We start from the raw sequence: 19,328 nt of genomic DNA, 5'->3' as shown, positions 1-19,328 counted from the left end.
TGGTGGCAGAACCTGCACAGACAGACGGAGGGATTCTGCTTCTCAGTTCGCTCCTTCCTCACTGCCTCCCTCTGCTTTGAGTCCTCCAGCTCCCATTGAAGGAAGGCAGCGACAGCAAAATCGTCAAATAGCATTGAATTAGTGAGGCTTTCTGCTGTGTAAGTGCAGGTGGCAGGGGACGTGACTGGGACACTGACCATTTTACTCTCTGCAGTAACATGTCACAGCTGTGTGTCTCTAGGAGCTTCTTTGGGCTGGTGTTAAGAGCAAAGCAGATCTACCCACTTCAGGATCTTTTCCTCCCTGTGGTGCCTGGCCAGTTGGCCATCATTGGCAGCTCTAATGGGCTCTGTCCATCGGCCGTGGTCCAAGATGAAGAAGCAACCTCGTCTCTTGATGGGTCCAGTGGAGAAGCTTTCAAGGGCAGTGGTGGTGTGACTGGCAGAGGTGTGCTTGGAAGATCTTATCAATATTACTTTAATGACAAAGTCTTTATTATACACTAACCTAAATCAAGTGTGCGCTTGTGTGTGTGTGTGTGTGTGAGAGACAATGAGTTCGTGCCTGCAAACAATATGTGTGTGATGTCATTCGAATTACCTGTATCCAGCAGGAACTCATCAGAGGAATCCTCTTTTGATGTGGCTGGAGCTGGTGTCAAAGGGGAGCGGATCAGGACAGCCTCATAAAGATGAACTGTGTGATCAATCATGTGAACTGTGTGATCAATCATTCAGTCACTAAATGCACAATATTAACTTGTCCCGACTGATCAGTTTACCCGCCCTGGCAATCCCTGGTGTGTGTTCATATGACACAGAAGTTTGTCAAGCTGACTGAGTCCTTGTAGTAGGACATTCAATGATTAGCTTTGGCATCAACTACTATCAACAGTGTAGAGTAAAAAGGATATCAAACATTCAGATCTGTATTGACATAGGCTTAATCACGTGAGGTTACAAAACCTCTTGGGCTTAGTCATCACTCAAGTTTAACAACGGATGTAGATTACAGTGTGTACGCACCTCTCGACCATTGTGATATGCATTAATTGGCACAACAGTTGTTGGCAAATGCATTACATATCCGTTGTTCCACCTGAGTGTAGACTAAGCCTGGTCATGCTCCAATTCATGTCAGTTACTCTAAACCTAAATATCAATTTGAAAGATATCCACACAACTTAAGTGGGCACATTTATGAATTAAATTAGATTTGAATGAGATATTTACCACCATTGTCTATACGGCACCCACAATGGTGGCAGCTTTTTGTTTGCTGTGTGTTTAAAAATAACTGCACATCGTTAAACCATGAGCAATAAAAGATATGGAAATCATTCTCAATCTAAGTAACATCTATGAATGAGACTAGGTGATGAGACTAGGTGTGTCTCATCTGATTGAGAATCCCTTCTATGTATATTATCTTTAGAAAATCTGGCACTGAACCACACACTTCTATCTAGTGAGAGTGCACAGAACATTTTAGCTTTAATTACCTGGATGTCCCATTGAAGTCAACATCACTTYTTCATGGGAGACCYGCTGGTRTGAATAAATGCTTAAGTATTTTCACTCTTTAAAACAGATAAATAGCTAAACAAGTGACACCACCACAGTTGCATGAATTGCGATGCAGTGCCTTAGACACACCACTCGGGAGGCTATATGCCTATGTTGTTTGATGACTATCTTCCATTGAGCTCCATTCTGAACGTATGTCCATAGGCTACATTCTAGTTGTCCCTTATGATCGATAGAGACGAATGTCACGCCTGCTCCCGCTCTCCCTCAGTAGCACCCGAGGGCGCCAGGCTGCCCTTCGTTACGCACACCTGTCACCACATTACGCGCAGCTGCGCAATATGGGACTCACCTGGACTCCGTTACATTGTTGATTACCCCCTCTGTACCTGTCTGCTCCTCACTTTGTTCCCTGTGTCAGCATTGATGTCATTCATTTTCCCCAGTYCAGACACTGGATCTGTTCTGTTTCATGTCAGTTGTTTCATTAAGTGTTCACTCCCTTTACCTGCTTCTCGTCCGCAGCATTGATCCTTACAGAATGCTGACACGTCGGGTCTGGGTGCTGTTGCCGATGGAACCGGGGGTGCCTCAGCTAGCTCGTCGGGCTTCCACACCTTAGCTGACTCRAGAGGTCTTCTTGCCTCAGTGGACTTAGCAGGCGCAAAACATGTATTTRTTTTAATAACGAAACACCTGCAACTGGATGTAACAGTATAACTTTAGTCCATCCCCTCGCCCCGACCCAGGGACCCTCTGCACACATCAACAACWGTCACCCACGAAGCATCGTTACCCATCGCTCCACAAAAGCCTCGGCTCTTGCAGAGCAAGKGGAACCACTACTTCAAGGTCTCAAAGCGAGTGACGTAACCGATTGAAACGCTATTAGCGCGCACCACCGCTAACTAGCTAGCCATTTCACATCCGTTACATGGACACGGACATTTTAGATACAGTTGAAGTCAAAAGTTTACATACACTTAGGTCTTGAGTCTTGAGTCAAGACCTAAGTCTTTAAAACTCATTTTTCAACCACTCCACAAATTTCTTGTTAACAAATTATAATTTTGGCACGTCACTTAGGACATCTACTTTGTGCATGACACAAGTAATTTTTCCAAMAATTATTTCACTTATAACTCACGGTATCACATTTCCAGTGGGTCAGAAGTTTACATACACTAAGTTGACTGTGCCTTTAAACAGCTTGGAAAATGCCAGGAAATGATGTCATGGTTTTAGAAGCTTCTGATAGGTTAATTGACATCATTTGAGTCAATTGGAGGTGTACCTGTGGATGTATTTCAAGGCCTACCTTCAAACTTAGTGCCTCTTTGCTTGACATCATGGAAAATCAAAAGAAATCAGCCAAGACCTCGAAAGATAAATTGTAGACCTCCACAAGTCTGGTTCATCCTTCGGAGGCAATTTCCAAAAGCCTGTAGGTACCATGTCCATCTGTAAACATAGTACGCAAGTATAAACACCATGGACCACGCAGCCGTCATACCGTGCAGGAAGGAGACGCATTCAGTCTCCTAGAGATGATCGTACTTTGTGCGAAAAGTGCAAATCAATCCCAGAACAACAGCAAAGTACCTTGTGAAGATGCTGGAGGAAACAGGTACAAAAGTATCTAAATCCACAATAAAACGAGTCCTATATTGACATAACTGAAAGGCCGCTCAGCAAGGAAGAAGCCACTGCTCCAAAACCGCCATAAAAAAGCCAGACTATGGTTTGCAACTGCACATGGGGACAAAGATCACACTTTTTGAGAAATTCTCTCTGTCTGATGAAACAAAAAATAGAACTGTTTGCCATAAATACATCAGACATGCATGTTGGAGGAAAAAGGGGAGGCTTGCAAGCCGAAGAACATCATCCAACCGTGAAGCACGGGTGTGGCAGCATCATGTTGTGTGGGGTGCTTGCTGCAGGAGGGACTGGTGCACTTCACAAAAATAGATGGCATCATGAGCAGGAAATTATGTTGATATATTGAAGCAAATCTCAAGACATCAGTCAGAAGTTAAAGCTTGATCGCAAATGAGTCTTCCAAATGGACAATGATCCCAAGCATACTTCCAGTGATGTGGCAAAATAGCTTAAGGACAACAAAGTCAAGGTATTGGAGTGGCCATCACAAAGCCCTGACTTCAATCCTATAGAAAATTTGTCGCAGAACTGAAAAAGCGTGTGCGAGCAAGGAGGCCTACAACCTGACTCATTTCCACCAGCTCTGTCAGAGGAATGGCCAAAATTCACCCAACTTATTGTGGGAAGCTTGTGAAGGCTACCTGAAATGTTTGACCCAAGTTAAATAATTTATAGGCAATGCTACCAAATACTAATTGAGTGTATGTAAACTTCTGACCCACTGGGAATGTGATGAAAAAATAAATGCTGGAATAATCATTCTCTCTACTATTATTCTGACATTTCACATTCTTAAAATAAAGTGTGATCCTAACTGACCTAAAGACCGGGAATATTTACTAGGAATTGTTAAAACTGAGTTTAAATGTATTTGGCCAAGGTGTATGTAAACGTCCGACTATACAACTGTATGTGTTTGGCCGATTCGAGAACAGAGTATCGACAAGTGAAGGTTGGTTAAAAATTCTCTGTGCTACCCAACAGTACCTATCCTGTAAATGCTAATGAGCATTGCATTAGCCCGTAGTCTGCTAGCTACCCCCCCCCCCCCCCCCCCAACTTCACACTCACAACTGCACTCAATGTAAACAGAAACTCCTCTTCAAGTCCTCACTTTTTTTTCCCTTGTTCAATGAAGGGTGTGTCCAAAACAATGTCAAACAAGGTGTAGGGAAATATGACAAAGCCAAAGGAGTGGCAGAGAAAATGTGGTTTGTTTAGAGTAGGGATAGGCAACACCAGACCTCGGGTGCTGGCTTGTCGTGCGTAGCCACAACAAGATTTTAATTGCCTTATTTGACCTTTAATGCCTTGTTTTGAGACATAGTTCGATCCCACCCAGGGACACATGATTATTTACAATACTTGTTACACTGTACTCAAAACATGAATCATATGATAAAAGTTTACTCTGTTTATTAAAATAAACATGAGTTTATTCCGTCAGAAGTTGGTGCACTGTACTTAAAACAATAATTACATTACAAGTTTTAATAAAGTTTAATCAGTTTATAAAATGTTTTTGTCTTCAATTCTTTATTCTAATAACTTGCAATTCCCTGAAACCAAATAGTTTTACAGGAGGAGGGAACCCACTGTGAATAACTAGTTTTACGGGAGAAGCAGGCACCGACTGTGATTATTTAATTTTACAGGATAGAGTGCCTCTTCAGAGCATGGCATCTATATCCTGTGAGATGTAAAGTTAAAACCAAATATCTGAAGATAAACACACTTTCAATATTCTACCTCAGCAGTTCCATGCTTCATGATCAACACCTATTTATTAATTTCTTCATGCAACAAACCTTGATAGTTGTTTTAGGTCTGTTTAGTGTAAACAGTTTATGTGAATGTAAATACATTGAGTGCCATTTTAAGAAAAGATAAAGCATCTGCTTTCCACCTCATGTAACACCTGATTTTACTTAGAGGCACATCTCAGTTGGTGGTCCAGGTAAGTCATGACATGAAAAAAATGGGGGCTATCCTCATTTGTTCTATATTTTTCCTGTATTGTTCCTCAAGCAAGATGACATCAAATTCCCATCAGACCAACACCTTGAATGACTAAAACATTGTGTCTAAAAAAAACACTTGTTAAATTTAATTTGTATACTGTGTACTTTACTGTATTTATATTTGGGATATTGCTCAAAGGTAAAAGTTCAGATATCGCTGGAGGACGTCTTGCATTTGGAGGACGTTACATCTACCATTGTAATGCATATAAAGACAATATAAAAAAACRAGAAGATTGCTTTATGTTAAGGTTTAATTTAATGAAATCATACTTGATTAAAAGTAAAGTTACCTTAACCCTTGTGTAGTCTTAACATTATGTATACTCCCTTTGTCTTAAGGGTACATCTTTTTACCCGCCTTCACTAAACCCCTAAAATAAAGCAGCTTAATTGAATTTTAAACCCCAAATCTATTTTGCATGAAGAAACAACCTGTCATTGTCACGGCCGTCGTTGAAGGAAGACCAAGGTGCAGCGTACATAATCATTTTTATTAGAAAAATGACACCAACAAATCAATAAACAAAATAAACAACCGTGAAGCTTAAGGGCTATGTGCCACAAACAAAGTTAACTTCCCACAAAGAAAGGAGGGAAAAGGGCTACCTAAGTATGGTTCCCAATCAGAGACAACGATAGACAGTTGTCCCTGATTGAGAACCATACCCGGCCAAAACATAGAACTACAAAATCATAGAAAAACAAAACATAGAATGCCCACCCCAAATCACACCCTGACCAAACCAAATAGAGACATAAAAAGGCTCTCTAAGGTCAGGGCGTGACAGTCATTCATCACAAACTTTGTGAATATCTGGGTTTTCCCTGGGTCTTCACAATGCAGAAAGACTGCATTTAATCATTGGACACCACTAATTGTTTTACAACACACCTGTAAATTGTTTTCTTTACTAAAGTAGAGGTTTATTATTATTGCTAAAGGTACTGCGTTGGTGTAAACAATTTTTTTGCAAGAGATAGCACTTGTATATCCTAAGAAAGTTGYAGAAACTAGTTTTGAATGCATTTTATTGAAGGGAAACAAGTCTTGAACTTTTTTGGCAACAGTGATATATTCGTATATACTGTACAATGAGGAATTCAACTACAAAATACTAGTCTTCTCACATTTTTTAAAAATCATTGCCCCCACCCACAAGGTGTATAAATAAGAATAAAATAAGATGATAGATCCAAAACAAAAACATGAAGAAGATAAATCAATCAAGTCTAATTAGCACATGGAGGACAGTTTGCAAGTGTGCGTGCATGGACTTTGCAGATGTATTTATAACATGTGCAGCACATAGTATTTGTTTTACAGTCCTTCTTGGGGGCGCAGAATTGGCATCTCCTATTGCCTGCCCCAGCTGCAGCCTCAGGTGGATCAGAACAAGATTCAGCCCCCTGAACAGCTTTCACAAGCGCTGCAGAGGCTGCTGTGTGGGGGTGGCGCTTTCTTTGAATGTTTTGGGATTACAAGTGCCTTTAACAGCTGTTCCAGGAACACCCTCCTCTTGTTTCGCTTATCAGGCATCCAGGTAGGGTTGCTCTTGTTCCATATCACGAAGGCATTGTATGAGGACACATCAATGATGTTATGGAAGATGACCAGGGGCCAGCGGGCAGTCATCCTCCTACAGCTGTAAGTTCAAATCACCTTGTCCAGGTTGTCCACGCCTCCTTTGTTGTGGTTGTAGTCCAGGATGATGGCTGTCTTCCTGTCCTCACGATCACTGATCTCACCTGTTTTGTGAAGTGTGCTCAGGAGGACCACATTCTTGTTCCTCTTTGGGAGGTAAGAAACTAGAGTGGTGGTGGGGGTGAAGGAAAACTTTGATGAAAAGGCCTCTCTCCCCCTTGTTGCGAAGAGTGCAGGGGGGARCTCGGGCTTGTTCTTTCTAACTGTGCCAACCATGGTGATCTTCCTCTTCAGGAGCAACTGGCTGAATTCTATCAGTAGCACACACAATCTCAATTTCTCGTGTGTGTATGTGTCTGTGTTTTGTTTGGTGTGTCAATTATTTTATAACTGTCTCAGGGTCATTTTTGACCCGGCAATCTTTGTMCCCTGGTGGTGTACAGCTTTCATGGAAATATGAACAAAGGCGATGTTTCACTTTTTCAAATGTTGGGGTGACTCCAGGAAAAGTCATCAAATTTYAAGTTGAAAACATATCATTTAGGAAGTTTCTCTGCTGTTAAACATAGTGGTGGGTCAAGACAACACAATGTTTAAAAGAAAATGMCTCAAGTAGAAGTGAAGGTCACCCAGTAAAATACTACTTGAGTAAAAGTRCAATAYTTTCWTTAGGAATATAGTAAAGTAAAAGTAAAATTTGTCAAACATAAATAGTAAAGTAAAGTACAGACACCCCAAAAAACGACTTAAGTAAAAATACTTAAAGTACATAAACTTAAGTAGTATTTTTAAGTACTAAGTAGTTTAAGYACTTTAAGTACTAAGTTTAAGTACAGCAATGTATGTACAGTAATGTAAAAGAATGAACAGTACCTGTGAAATAAATACATATCGAACAAGAGTCCAAACTACTTCCATCAATGGAAATAGATKTTCAGCTCCTATTTATTTCTSTGTGTGTGTAGAATCCCTCCCCCTTCCCCACCATCCATYTCTACTTTTCAGTCTCATAAAAGGCAGACTGTTGGAGCTCCCGCCAATGCCCTGTGCCAGGTACAGGGAAAACACTTTGGCTAGGCAGTAGATATTTTCCTGCCACTCAAGGAAAGCCGGTGTGTGTGTGTGTGTGATGGCTGTTGGGGCCTTGCTTCAGTGACTGGTGGCAGAACCTGTACAGACGGACGGAGGGATTCTGCTCTAAGGATTTTCTCAGTTCGCTCCTTCCTCACTGCCTCCCTCTGCTTTGAGGCCTCCAGCTCCCATTGAAAGAAGGCAGCGGCAGCAAAATCCTCCTCAAATGGCATTCTTGAATTGGTGTGGCTTTCTGCTGTGTAAGTGCAGGTGGCAGGGGACGTGACTAGGACACTGACCATTTTACTCTCTGCAGTAACATAATGTCACAGCTGGGTGTCTCTAGGAGCTTCTCTGGGCTGGTGTTAAGAGCAAAGCAGATCTACCCACTTCAGGATCTCTTCCTCCCCGTGGTGCCTGGCCAGTAGGACATCACTGGCAGCTCTAATGGGCTCTGTGCATCGCCCGTGGTCCAAGATGAAGAGGCAACCTCATCTCTTGATKGGTCCAGTGGAGAAGCTTTCAAGGGCAGTGGTGATGTGGCTGTGTGGCAAAGTCTTATTCTACACTAACCTAAATCAAGTGTGCGCTTGTGTGTGACATCAGCAGGAACTCTTCAGAGGAATCCTCTTTWGGTGTGGCTGGAGCTGGTGGCAGCTTTTTGTTTGCTGTGTGTTTAAAAATAACAGCACATCGTTAAACCATGAGCAATAAAAGATATGGAAATCATTCTCAATCTAAGTAACATCTATGAATGAGACTAGGTGTGTCTCATCTGATTTGAGAATTGCTGATMCCTTCTATGTMTATTMTCTTTAGAAAATCTGGCACTGAACCACACACTTCTATCTAGTGAGAGTGCACAGAACAWTTTAGCTTTAATTACCTGGATGTCYCATTGAAGTCAACATYACTTTTTCATGGGAGACCTGCTAGTATGGATAAAGGCTTGAGTATTTTCACTCTTTTAAGCAGATAAATAGCTAAACAAGTGACACCACCACAGTTGCATGAATTGCGATGCAGTGCCTTAGACCGCTACACCACTCGGGAGGCTATATGCCTATGTTTTGATGACTATCTTCCATTGAGCTCCATTCTGAACGTATTGTCCATAGGCTACATTCTATGTGTACCTTATGATCGATAGAGACAAATGTCACGCCTGTTCCTGCTCTCCTTCTATGTCGCTTGAGGGCACCAGGTTGCCCTTCATTACGCACACCTGTCACCAACATTACCCTCAGCCAGTTCGTCAGGCTCCCACGACTCAGCCGGCTCGCCAGGSTCCCACGTCTCAGCCGGCTCGTCTGTCTTGTCCAGCGCCCATGCCTCTGCCGGCCCATCAGGCTCGCCCAGGTAGAACTGACCAGTTCTAGATAACGCTGTACAACACTCAAAGGACTCGGGTCACCGAGAGCTGCCTGAGCATGTTAACCGGGTTATGCATGTGCTAGACGATGCTTAGCTGTGAGGTTCTCGTAATTGGCATTATCTAGCTAAGTGGTCACCCAGTGGACTACTAGCTTAGCTATAGCTAGCACAGTGTTAGCTGAAGAGAACCATGTTGCTATTCAGTCTAGAGATCCTCTTTTGACCTTACTTCCCTGCTGTGTAACTAGCAGTTAGTCTAGCTAGTGCGGGTGCTGATAAGCTAAACGAGGAGAGAAGTCGTGCCACAAACTGTAGATAGAAATAACTAGTAGAAAGAGTGAGCTTTAATCGTTTGCTGGCCAACCTTAGCTGTGGAGCTAGTCCTGGCTCGGTGGCTGAACAGGTCACCTGTGAACAGTTAAGCAGGACAGAAGTGGTTCAAGTCATGCTGAGGAGAGATAGATATCTTACCTTTGCAGTAAGGAAGAAAAAAAATAAACTCCACAAATAMATTTTTAAGAAGGCACACCTGTTAATTGAAATGTATTCCAGGTGACTACCTCATGAAGCTGGTTGAGAGAATGCCAAGAGTGTGCAAAGCTGTCATCAAGTCAAAGGGTGGTTATTTGAAGAATCTCAAATATAAAATATATTTTGATTTGTTAAAAAARAAAGGGTTACTACATGATTCCATATGTGTTATTTCAAAGTTTTGATGTCTTCACTATTATTCTACAATGTAGAAAATAGTACAAATAAAGAAAAACACTTGAATGAGTAGGTGTTCTAAAACTTTTGACCGGTAGTGTACATATTCTTATTCCATCCCTTTACTTAGATTTGTGTGTATTAGGTAGTTGTTGCGGAATTGTTAGTTTACTTGTTAGATATTACTGCACTGTCGGAACTAGAACCACAAGCATTTCGCTACACTCGCATTAACATCTGCTAACCATGTGTATGTAACCAACAACATTTGACTTGATTTGTTGATGCACCTTTGGCAGCGATTACAGACTTGGTTGTTCTTGGGTGTGACGCWACAAGCTTGGCACACTTGTACAGTGCCTTGTAAAAGTATTCATCCCCCTTGGCATATTTCCTATTTTGTTTCCATACAACCTGTAATTTAAATKGATTTTTATTTTGGATTTCATGTAATGGACATACACAAAATAGTCCAAATTGGTGAAGTGAAATGAAAAAAATAACTTAAAAAATAAATAAATAAATGTATGGAAAAGTGGTGTGTGCATATGTATTCACCCCCTTTGCTATGAAACCCCTAAATAAGATCTGGTGCAATCAATTACCTTCAGAAGTCACATAATTAGTTAGATTGCACACAGGTGGACTTTATTTAAGTGTCACATGGTCACAGTATATATACACCTGTTCTGAAAGAGTCCCAGAGTCTGCAACACCACTAAGCAAGGGGCACCACCAAGCAAGCGGCACCATGAAGACCAAGGAGCTCTCCAAACAGGTCAGGGACAAAGTTGTGGAGAAGTACAGATCAGGGTTGGATTATAAAAAAATATCCGAAACGTTGAACATTAATCAGAGAATGAAACAAAGAGACAAAATATAACCCTGAAGGAGCTGCAAAGCTCCACAGCAGAGATTGGAGTATCTGTCCATAGGACCACTTTAAGCTGTACACTCCACAGAGCTGGGCTTTACGGAAGAGTGGCCAGAAAAAAATAAGCAAACACGATTGGTGTTCGCCAAAAGGCATGTGGGAGACTCCCCAAACATATGGGAGAAGGTACTCTGGTCAGGTGAGACTAAAATGTAGCTTTTTGGCCATCAAGGAAAACGCTATGTCTGGCTCAAACCCAGCACCTCGCATCACYCCGAGAACACCATCCCCACAGTGAAGCATGGTGGTGGCAGCATCATGCTGTAAGGATGTTTTTCATCGGCAGGGACTTGGAAACTGGTCAGAATTGAAGGAATGATGGATGGCGCTAAATGCAGGGAAATTATTGAGGGAAACCTGTTTCAGTCTTCCAGAGATTTGAGACTGGGACGGAGGTTCACCTTCCAGCAGGATAATGACCCTAAGCATACTGCTAAAGCAACACCCGAGTGGTTTAAGAGGAAACATTTAAATGTCTTGGAATGGCCTAGTCAAAGTCTAGACCTCAATCCAATTGAKAATCTGTGGTATGACTTAAAGATTGATGTACACCAGTGGAACCCATCCAACTTGAAGGAGCTGGAGCAGAATTGAAGAATGGGCAAAAATCCCAGTGGCTAGATGTGCCAAGTTGATAGACACATACCCCAAGAGACTTGCAGCTGTAATTGCTGCAAAAGGTGGCTCTACAAAGTGTTTACTTTTTTGGGGGGTGAATAGTTATGCACGCTCAAGTTCTGTTTTTTGTGTTATTTCTTGTTTGGTTCACAAGAAAAAATATTTTGCATCTTCAAAGTGGTAGGCATGTTGTGTAAATCAAATGATACAAACCCCACAAAAATCTATTTTAATTCCAGGTTGTAAGGCAACAAAATAGGAAAAATGCCAAGGGGCTGAATACTTTCGCAAGTATTTGTATTTGGGGAATTTCTCCCTTTCTTCTCTGAAGATCCTATCAAGCTCTGTCATGTTGGATGGGGAGCGTCGCTGCACAACTATTTTTGAGTCTCTCCAGGAAATATTTGATCGGGTTCAAGTCCGGGCTCTTGCTGGGCCACTCAAGGACATTCAGAGACTTGTACCGTAGCCCATCCTACGTTGTTTTGGCTGTGTGCTTAAGGTCATTGTCCTGTTGGAAGGTAAACCTTTGCCCCAGTCTGAGGTCCTGAGCGCTCTGGAGCAGGTTTTCATTAAGGATCTCTCTGTACTTTGCTCCGGTCATCTTTCCCTCGATCCTGACTAGTCTCCCAGTCCATTTCCACCATACCAAACTGTTAGCTGAGGCAAAACACACATTGATTCAGTTGATTACTACATAAAGTTAATGAATGGATACATTCATTGGGATTGTAGTTTGAGAAGACCACAGCCTCTATCAAAGGACTGATATCATGAAAAGACTACAGACAACTCATCAAATGAACAATACAAGGATACCAATGCTTGGATAAATTTGAAGGGGAAATAATTTTTGTTACCACCCAGAATGATATCCCTTTTATTCTATATTCCACTTGTATATAGTAATTACTGTGTTTAATGCTAGTGTTTATCAATTGAGATAGACCTGTAGTTTATGCACCAGCATTTCACCAGATCACTGCAGGAAACATTTTACATATGTAAAGTCACTGTTGTTGCAGAAGCATTTGGTAGGGAAATATATTCAGATTTTTWAAAAAACGAATTACATCCATCCCGTCAACAGGTATTTCCATTCTATTTCCCATCAGTATCTTCAACATTTTAAACWAGACTGTATGCAGACACAGGCTACTTTTTAAAGAACAGGTGGTTGAATCCAGATGTGAATTATGCGCAATATTATACTTTCTATGCATGTACATTCACTTTAGTTAGAAGTCTCAGGTACTCTGGCTCTGATCTGAGAACAGCTGGGAATGCCATCCTTTTGGTTCTTATTCCCTGCTTCATAAGAGTCCCTACACGCCCAGGCTGGAATGTGTGTGCAGAGATTACATTTGAAAACATTCTTAATGTGTTGAATTGCGTTTCCTACTGTCATCCTAGGCCTACCTGATATTGATATATAATTATTCTGATTCACAGACTTGCAAGACTATTTGTAAGCTTAATTCAATGCCAAACTCTGTAGGTTATTGTTTGTTGTGTCACTAAGGTGACGACGACAATTTGACATTTCCTGATTCTCAAGGAGGGAGTAGCAGGGACGTTGCGAACAGGTAGACACAGGCAGAGAGGAAGAGGCGAAGGGAGAGTATTTACTCCACTCAAAATCTGTCCGCGTGAGATGAGCCTGGAGGTCTATAAGAGAGTGTCGAATTAGGTAAGGCATATTTCATCAAATATAAGTTTCGTAATGTTTAGGCTTTTACAGATGTATTGACATAAGTGAATGCAAGTGGCATTCTGGCAACTTTGAGAAAAASGACTTAGCCTACGCGTGTGAACAACAGGCACAACTATCTGCCCTCTCATTGGCTAGAATGGTCCCACCTGAYCGCGCTTGCCCGTAATCATTGAGGACATGTATTTCCATTATTAGAGCGGTCATTCGAGTATCTTGTCATTTTAACAGATCATCTTTGACACAGGTGAGTCGCTGACAAAGGTGATCCTGGAATCATGTGGGGAAGTGAAGTTTTGTTGACTTGTGTTTCTGGACATCATTGCTTTATTGTGCTTAACTAAGGTAGGCCTAATTGCTGTCTTTCAGTAATTTCAGTAAATATTGTTTGGTTTGACCAAGTTGGTTCAAAGCCCAGATGCGCCTTGATTTCGGGGTGGGGGTTTCCCTATAAAATACCAGTTTTTCCCTGTGGCATCCTGGTAGCCTAATCGTAAAGAGTATACTTTCCAGAATGTTTCAAAAACGGATTATCCACATGTAAATATAGGCCTAACATCGTACACGGATATAGGCGATCAAGTGTGTTTTTGATCACGACGAACTATTGCTACATATAAAAAAAACGTTTAAAATATTTTGTTATGGAGATTTACATTTGTACTATGATGATGCGCCTGGCAAACTTAAGCATCATACAGAACGAAGTCGTTTCCACTCAGGCTGCGTAAAATTCAAATTCCGCGGGTATCGAGAATGTCCCGCATAAAAGTTAGATATAGTGGGCGATTGGGCATCTACATTTGACATGCTGTACACGGTCTAGGCTACTTCTGTCATTTTTCGTCAACACTTCATCTGTGACTGTCACTCTGGGTTCCTATTTGAAGAGAGAGTAGCCTAAATTCATTGGACACACAAGCATTGCGTTGCGCACGGACTGTTGTCTCCAGGTATCGACGTGGTCGCCAGGCTCGAGGTAAATGAAATGCCCTCATTTGAATTCCTCTATAATGGGKTCTTTCATTGAAAAATGTAACCATTGATTAAGTCCATTTGCTGATTTTGGGGGTTCACAAAATCAGTAATCGAGTTTTTGATACGAGTATGAAAATCTGAGTGCATGACAGTACAGGCCAATAAGGTGCAGGTCAAATCATTACATTATTAGAAATCATATAACCATATAACCGTAAGATGTTGCCGCTTTGCTCAGTCAAATTAGTGTGTCGTAATTCATGTATTTCAAGCATGAAACATCCCCTGTGTTTGACGGATAGCCTCACACCTACCCATGTTGGAGGAGACATCATATCGTGGCGTGGGCGGCACCAGCTGTCTCTTGCTGGTGCTCTCGCAACCATATTGACCATCCTATTGATGCACTGCACTGAAATATATTACAGCTATTTTGCACGACGTGTTGTGGGAGGGCACATAATGGACATGATGTAGTTCGTAACGCGTATGGATTCTATCTCTTGTTTARAGAGAGAGAGAGAGAGAGAGAGAGCCTCTGWAGTAGGCTAGCCTTCGTGGGGAGGCAGGGGGACGTACTGTGGGAAACACATCGTTTCCATGCCACACCACAGCATTGAGCCCACGGGCGCAGTGAAGGCATCGACTATATGGTTTTCAGAGCGTGGAGGAAAGAGAGAGGAAATCTGTTGAGATCACGGGTGTAAATAGTCTGTTCAAATGGAGAGACATGGTGAGGATGATGATGATCCGATGCAAACCATAAACAGTCTTGATAAAGTCTCTGGTAAGTTAATRCTSTTTGATTAATGGTTMATTTGAAATTATTTTCTAAATGTACAAGCTCCAATAAAGAAGAAGCGCACCACAGGTAGGATATGGTTGCATAAGGTATAGAGCTACATTCGATGGATGGATATGCGGCAGGTTAGCGGTTAAGAGCGTTGGCCAGTAAGGTCGCTGGTTAGAATCCCCAAGCCGACTGGGTGAAAGATCTGTCCATGTGCCTTTGAGCAAGACATTTAACCCTAATTGATCCTGTAARTCGCWCTTGATAAGTGTCTGCTAAATGACTAAAGTAGATGTAAAATGTAAGAAGGCAGGCTGTAGCCTAATCTTTAATTATATGAAAGCCCACTCAGTGTATTTTTAACACATCCTTTTTGCATGTTTATATTTTAGACATTTTTGGGGGTTGGAAACGGTTTATTACACATTTGTCATAATGACCATTCACTGTAAGGTTATAGCCTACTGTAATGTAGCTTTGAGAGGTTTGTTTACCTGGCTGTCAGTGCTGAGCAGTATTCCGAGACAAGTGTTCACTGTGTTCACACCCTCGGCTACAGTAGCTGATAGAGAAAGACGCRCAGACGGATATATTTATGGAAGCACGACTCCATTTAAGCATGCCTTATACTGTCATCCAAACCATTCTAACTTGAATTCATAAAAACAAATATGTTAATAAATATGTTTTTGATAGCTTTTGTTATATACAGTATCTATCTACGACTACTATTGAATTATTCTAAATGTTAAATGGGATGAGGAATGGAATTAGCAAAGAAAGATGTTCTTTCTGAGAAGTATGAAGACTGGTTCATAGATGGGAAATCTAATTGGTGTGATTTAATGTTACTTTAGCTACTCCATCACATCATATTCCTTCAGCTCTCAATAAGTTCACATAGTTTTGTTTCATGTTGATATAACAAATCAAGCTTCTAAATCGAAAAAAATTACTTTACTATTTGGCAATTTTGATCAATATAGCATCTTTATGGAGAGATACAAAATATGTTTTGTATCATTAMTGAATATTACTGAATTGTAAMGTCCAACATACAATTTTGCAGTGCAAGACAACATCAGGTCACTAGTTTTGATTGAATGGAGCTGTCAGTGTAATTATATAATGTAATCCTTCAACCTATTATGGTCCATATCAGGCTCCTGCTAATTTCAGCACACACTCCCTTTTTCTCTCAAAAAGAGCACCCAAGGGCCCTTATCTGTGAAGGTTATTACAAGGACTTGACTTACAGCATATATGAGTCTTTGACTGTCAGAAGCTGTCCCTAGCATTGCCACGGGTAGGGGAATCCTTGTAAGTCGTTGTCCAAGAAAAGGCAGATACTTGGTGGGGTTCCATTGTATTCCCTCTAAAAGGTTTTCTCAATGTAAAAKGATTCTTAATGTTTCGTGATCAAAGACCAGATCTGTACGTTGTCTAGGTACGCTCAGATATTCAAATATTTATAGAAATATCGTCATACAGGCATGTGGGGTGACAAATGAACAAAAGACCAATCTGTAAACCGGGGCAACATGAGCCTTTAGGCCATGAGAGATTCATGGACGTGCTTACACAACCAGTGCCTTTACATTAGCTCTTTGAAAAAACCTTTTTGCTCAACATTCACACAACATGCACGTAGATGTTGAGTGCAATTAAACTATGGTCAGATTCTCAGTGATTATAGTCAACTATATGGGTACTTCCTCATCCAAATCAAATCAAATTTTATTATATAGCCCTTCTTACATCAGCTGATATCTCAAAGTGCTGTACAGAAACCCAGCCTAAAACCCCAAACAGCAAGCAATGCAGGTGTAGAAGCACGGTGGCTAGGAAAAACTCCCTAGAAAGGCCAAAACCTAGGAAGAAACCTAGAGAGGAACCAGGCTATGAGGGGTGGCCAGTCCACATTGTTAGTTTACCCTAGAAATGAATACCCAAAGCATGTTGGTTATTTTATGTGGCTGTCAAGAAYCTCATCAGACAATATACTGTACAATGGTGGAATGCTTATCATGCTTCTCATGCCATTGAGCTGGACTGTACACTCTTAGCACCATCTGACCTGGAAGCACATATCAGAGTATCAAATACTTACATTATATTGTTCCATACTAATCATATCTCTTTCCTCCCACACAGGTCAAACTTTCCTAGTACACGACCTCTCTGGTAGTCTTCTCCCTGAGTTGGAAGAGCAAGGCACCATGAGGAGGAATGACTATTATATCCCTGTATCCTGCGAGGAGAAGGCAGCTGACTTTGGGAACACTAAGGATGGTGGCGATAGCAAATATAACAAGTATGATTCCATCGTAAGTGGTCTTCTCTACATTGAGAATTTGTMTTTGTATTTATTAGGGATACCCATTAGCTTTTGCCAAGGCAGCAGCTACTCTTCCTGGGGTCCAAACACGTGAAGGCACTTACATCACACACGTGCATTGTAATATTGTTGTATGGTAGTATTATACATTTTGTATTGTAGATATGTAGTGGTGTAATAATGTTATATGATGTATTGTTTTATCTTTTGTTTTGTGGATAGAATGCGTGTGTGTGTGCGTATGCGTATGTGTGTACCTGTGTGTGTATCTCTACACAGTCTCCACTGTTCAATAAGGTGTATTTTTATGTGTTTTTTTAATCTGATTCTACTGCTTGCATCAGCTACATGATGTGCACCTCTCATAGTCTGTTCTTGACTTGGGAATTGTGAAGAGACCTCTGATAGCATGTCTTGTGGGGTATAACACAAAATCATTGAACTTTTTTTTTCTCAAGATCAAAGCATTTAATAAAGTAGTTCAAAGTGTGTAAACAGCTGATGGGCATATCTAATCATGGGTGGAATCTTTGTTTGGATCTTCAGTCATCATATTTACCAACACTAAGAGGAACTGTGTATAATTACTGTATGTTAATAACCTAAAACCATTCAAAATAATMTCTTCAGCACTGTTCAACTGGCTTTTATTTAATTTATCTTTGTTTAACTAGGCAAGTCAGTTAAGAACAAATTCTTGTTTTCAATGACGGCCTAGGAACAGTGGGTTAACTGCCTTGTTCAGGAGCAGAACGACAGATTTGTACCTTGTCAGCTCGGGATTTCAATCTTGCAACCGTTCGGTTACAAGTCCAACACTAACCACTAGGCTACCTGCCGCCCCATTTTGAAGAAAGAAATGGTGCAAATAATGAATTATCATAGGAAGTCGCCCTCATGTACTGCCCTGTGTTAGTAGTGTAGAAGGTTAAAAAKTCAGAGTTGGTGTTCCTCTCTTGATGAGGAATACTGCCCCATCACTGTGGAAACTGTATTAGGTCAAACTTGTGGACCTTCCATTGGGTCAGAGGGTCATTTGGACAGTAATTGCGGTCTTGATCTATCTAATCACAGACACACTGGAATTATTAAGCAAGCTCATATACGCACCTAAAGCAGGCAAGAAAGGTCAAGTACATTGTTTGGAACRCCGAGTCAATTAAATCMGTGCGGAATACGGATGTATTGTTRTGTATCAAGTGACTGCTAAAACAGACACTGATGGATGTTTTGATGTTGTGAGGACCTATTTCCAGAATTAGTTTATGTATTCATTAGGATATAAAAAATGATGCAGTATTGTTATTCAGCTATCCTATAGTGACCCTACGGATGTTATGTTCAAACCTCTCCCACAGGACTCTGCTGTTAGTGAATCGGCATGATAGTTAGATGGCTTAGATCTAGTAGCTATACAGCTGTAAAGGTTTATATGCAAATGTGGAAGAAGATATGCATGCCTCCCTAGATTAGAGGGCCTGTGGCTGAGTAATAACACTATTGATATGCATGCTGGTTTTACTCACAGCACAGGAGTTAGGAGGTGGGTGGTTGAAGGAAGGGTTCTGGTTCTCTCCGTTCCTGTATCTGTAACATGTCGTAACCACATCCTTATTTTCCCCTGTGAGGAGTGACCTTTGCTGTGACTTCCTGTTCTGAGGGGGCTGAGGCTTGTCGTCCAGTGGGATGCTTGTATTGAGATGTTTTCCAACAACTAGAGCTCTTTTGTCTCTCGATTATCAAATAGGTTTGTTTTCCATAAGAAAGCTACGGTTTGTTCTCAACAAAAGCGATGAATTTCAAGCAAATAATTGCAGAGCAAATATTGTGTTTGGGTGTGCCGTACCAGTAGAGAGAACATACAGGTGAGGCCATTCAAACTAGAGTCCATAAAACAATATCTACACGCGTTTAGTTTCTGTTAATGCATACAATCCATTTTGAATGAGTTA

General features: G+C 41.2%; 1 protein-coding gene across 3 annotated transcripts in view; it reads left to right on the top strand.

Annotated features, from left to right (window-relative positions):
• The first annotated feature begins 13,160 nt into the window (after positions 1-13,160).
• The window catches only part of LOC111969232 (anoctamin-1), a 54,126-nt gene continuing 47,958 nt past the window's right edge, over positions 13,161-19,328 (top strand). Inside the window, exons 1-2 of one of the 3 annotated variants that reach the window (XM_070445351.1) lie at positions 13,161-13,249; positions 17,193-17,365. In XM_070445351.1, coding sequence (XP_070301452.1) covers positions 17,258-17,365 — 108 coding nt within the window. In that variant the 5' untranslated portion in view covers positions 13,161-13,249; positions 17,193-17,257. Of the gene's footprint in view, positions 13,250-13,527; positions 13,616-14,790; positions 15,036-17,192; positions 17,366-19,328 lie in introns of those variants that run through there. The other 2 variants (XM_070445352.1, XM_023995240.2) reach the window with 2 other exon arrangements.

Source organism: Salvelinus sp. IW2-2015, linkage group LG10, assembly GCF_002910315.2.
Source record: "Salvelinus sp. IW2-2015 linkage group LG10, ASM291031v2, whole genome shotgun sequence".
Taxonomy (NCBI): domain Eukaryota; kingdom Metazoa; phylum Chordata; class Actinopteri; order Salmoniformes; family Salmonidae; genus Salvelinus; species Salvelinus sp. IW2-2015.
The sequence above is the reverse complement of the archived record's forward strand: the minus strand, read 5'-3'. Positions and strand labels throughout refer to the sequence as shown.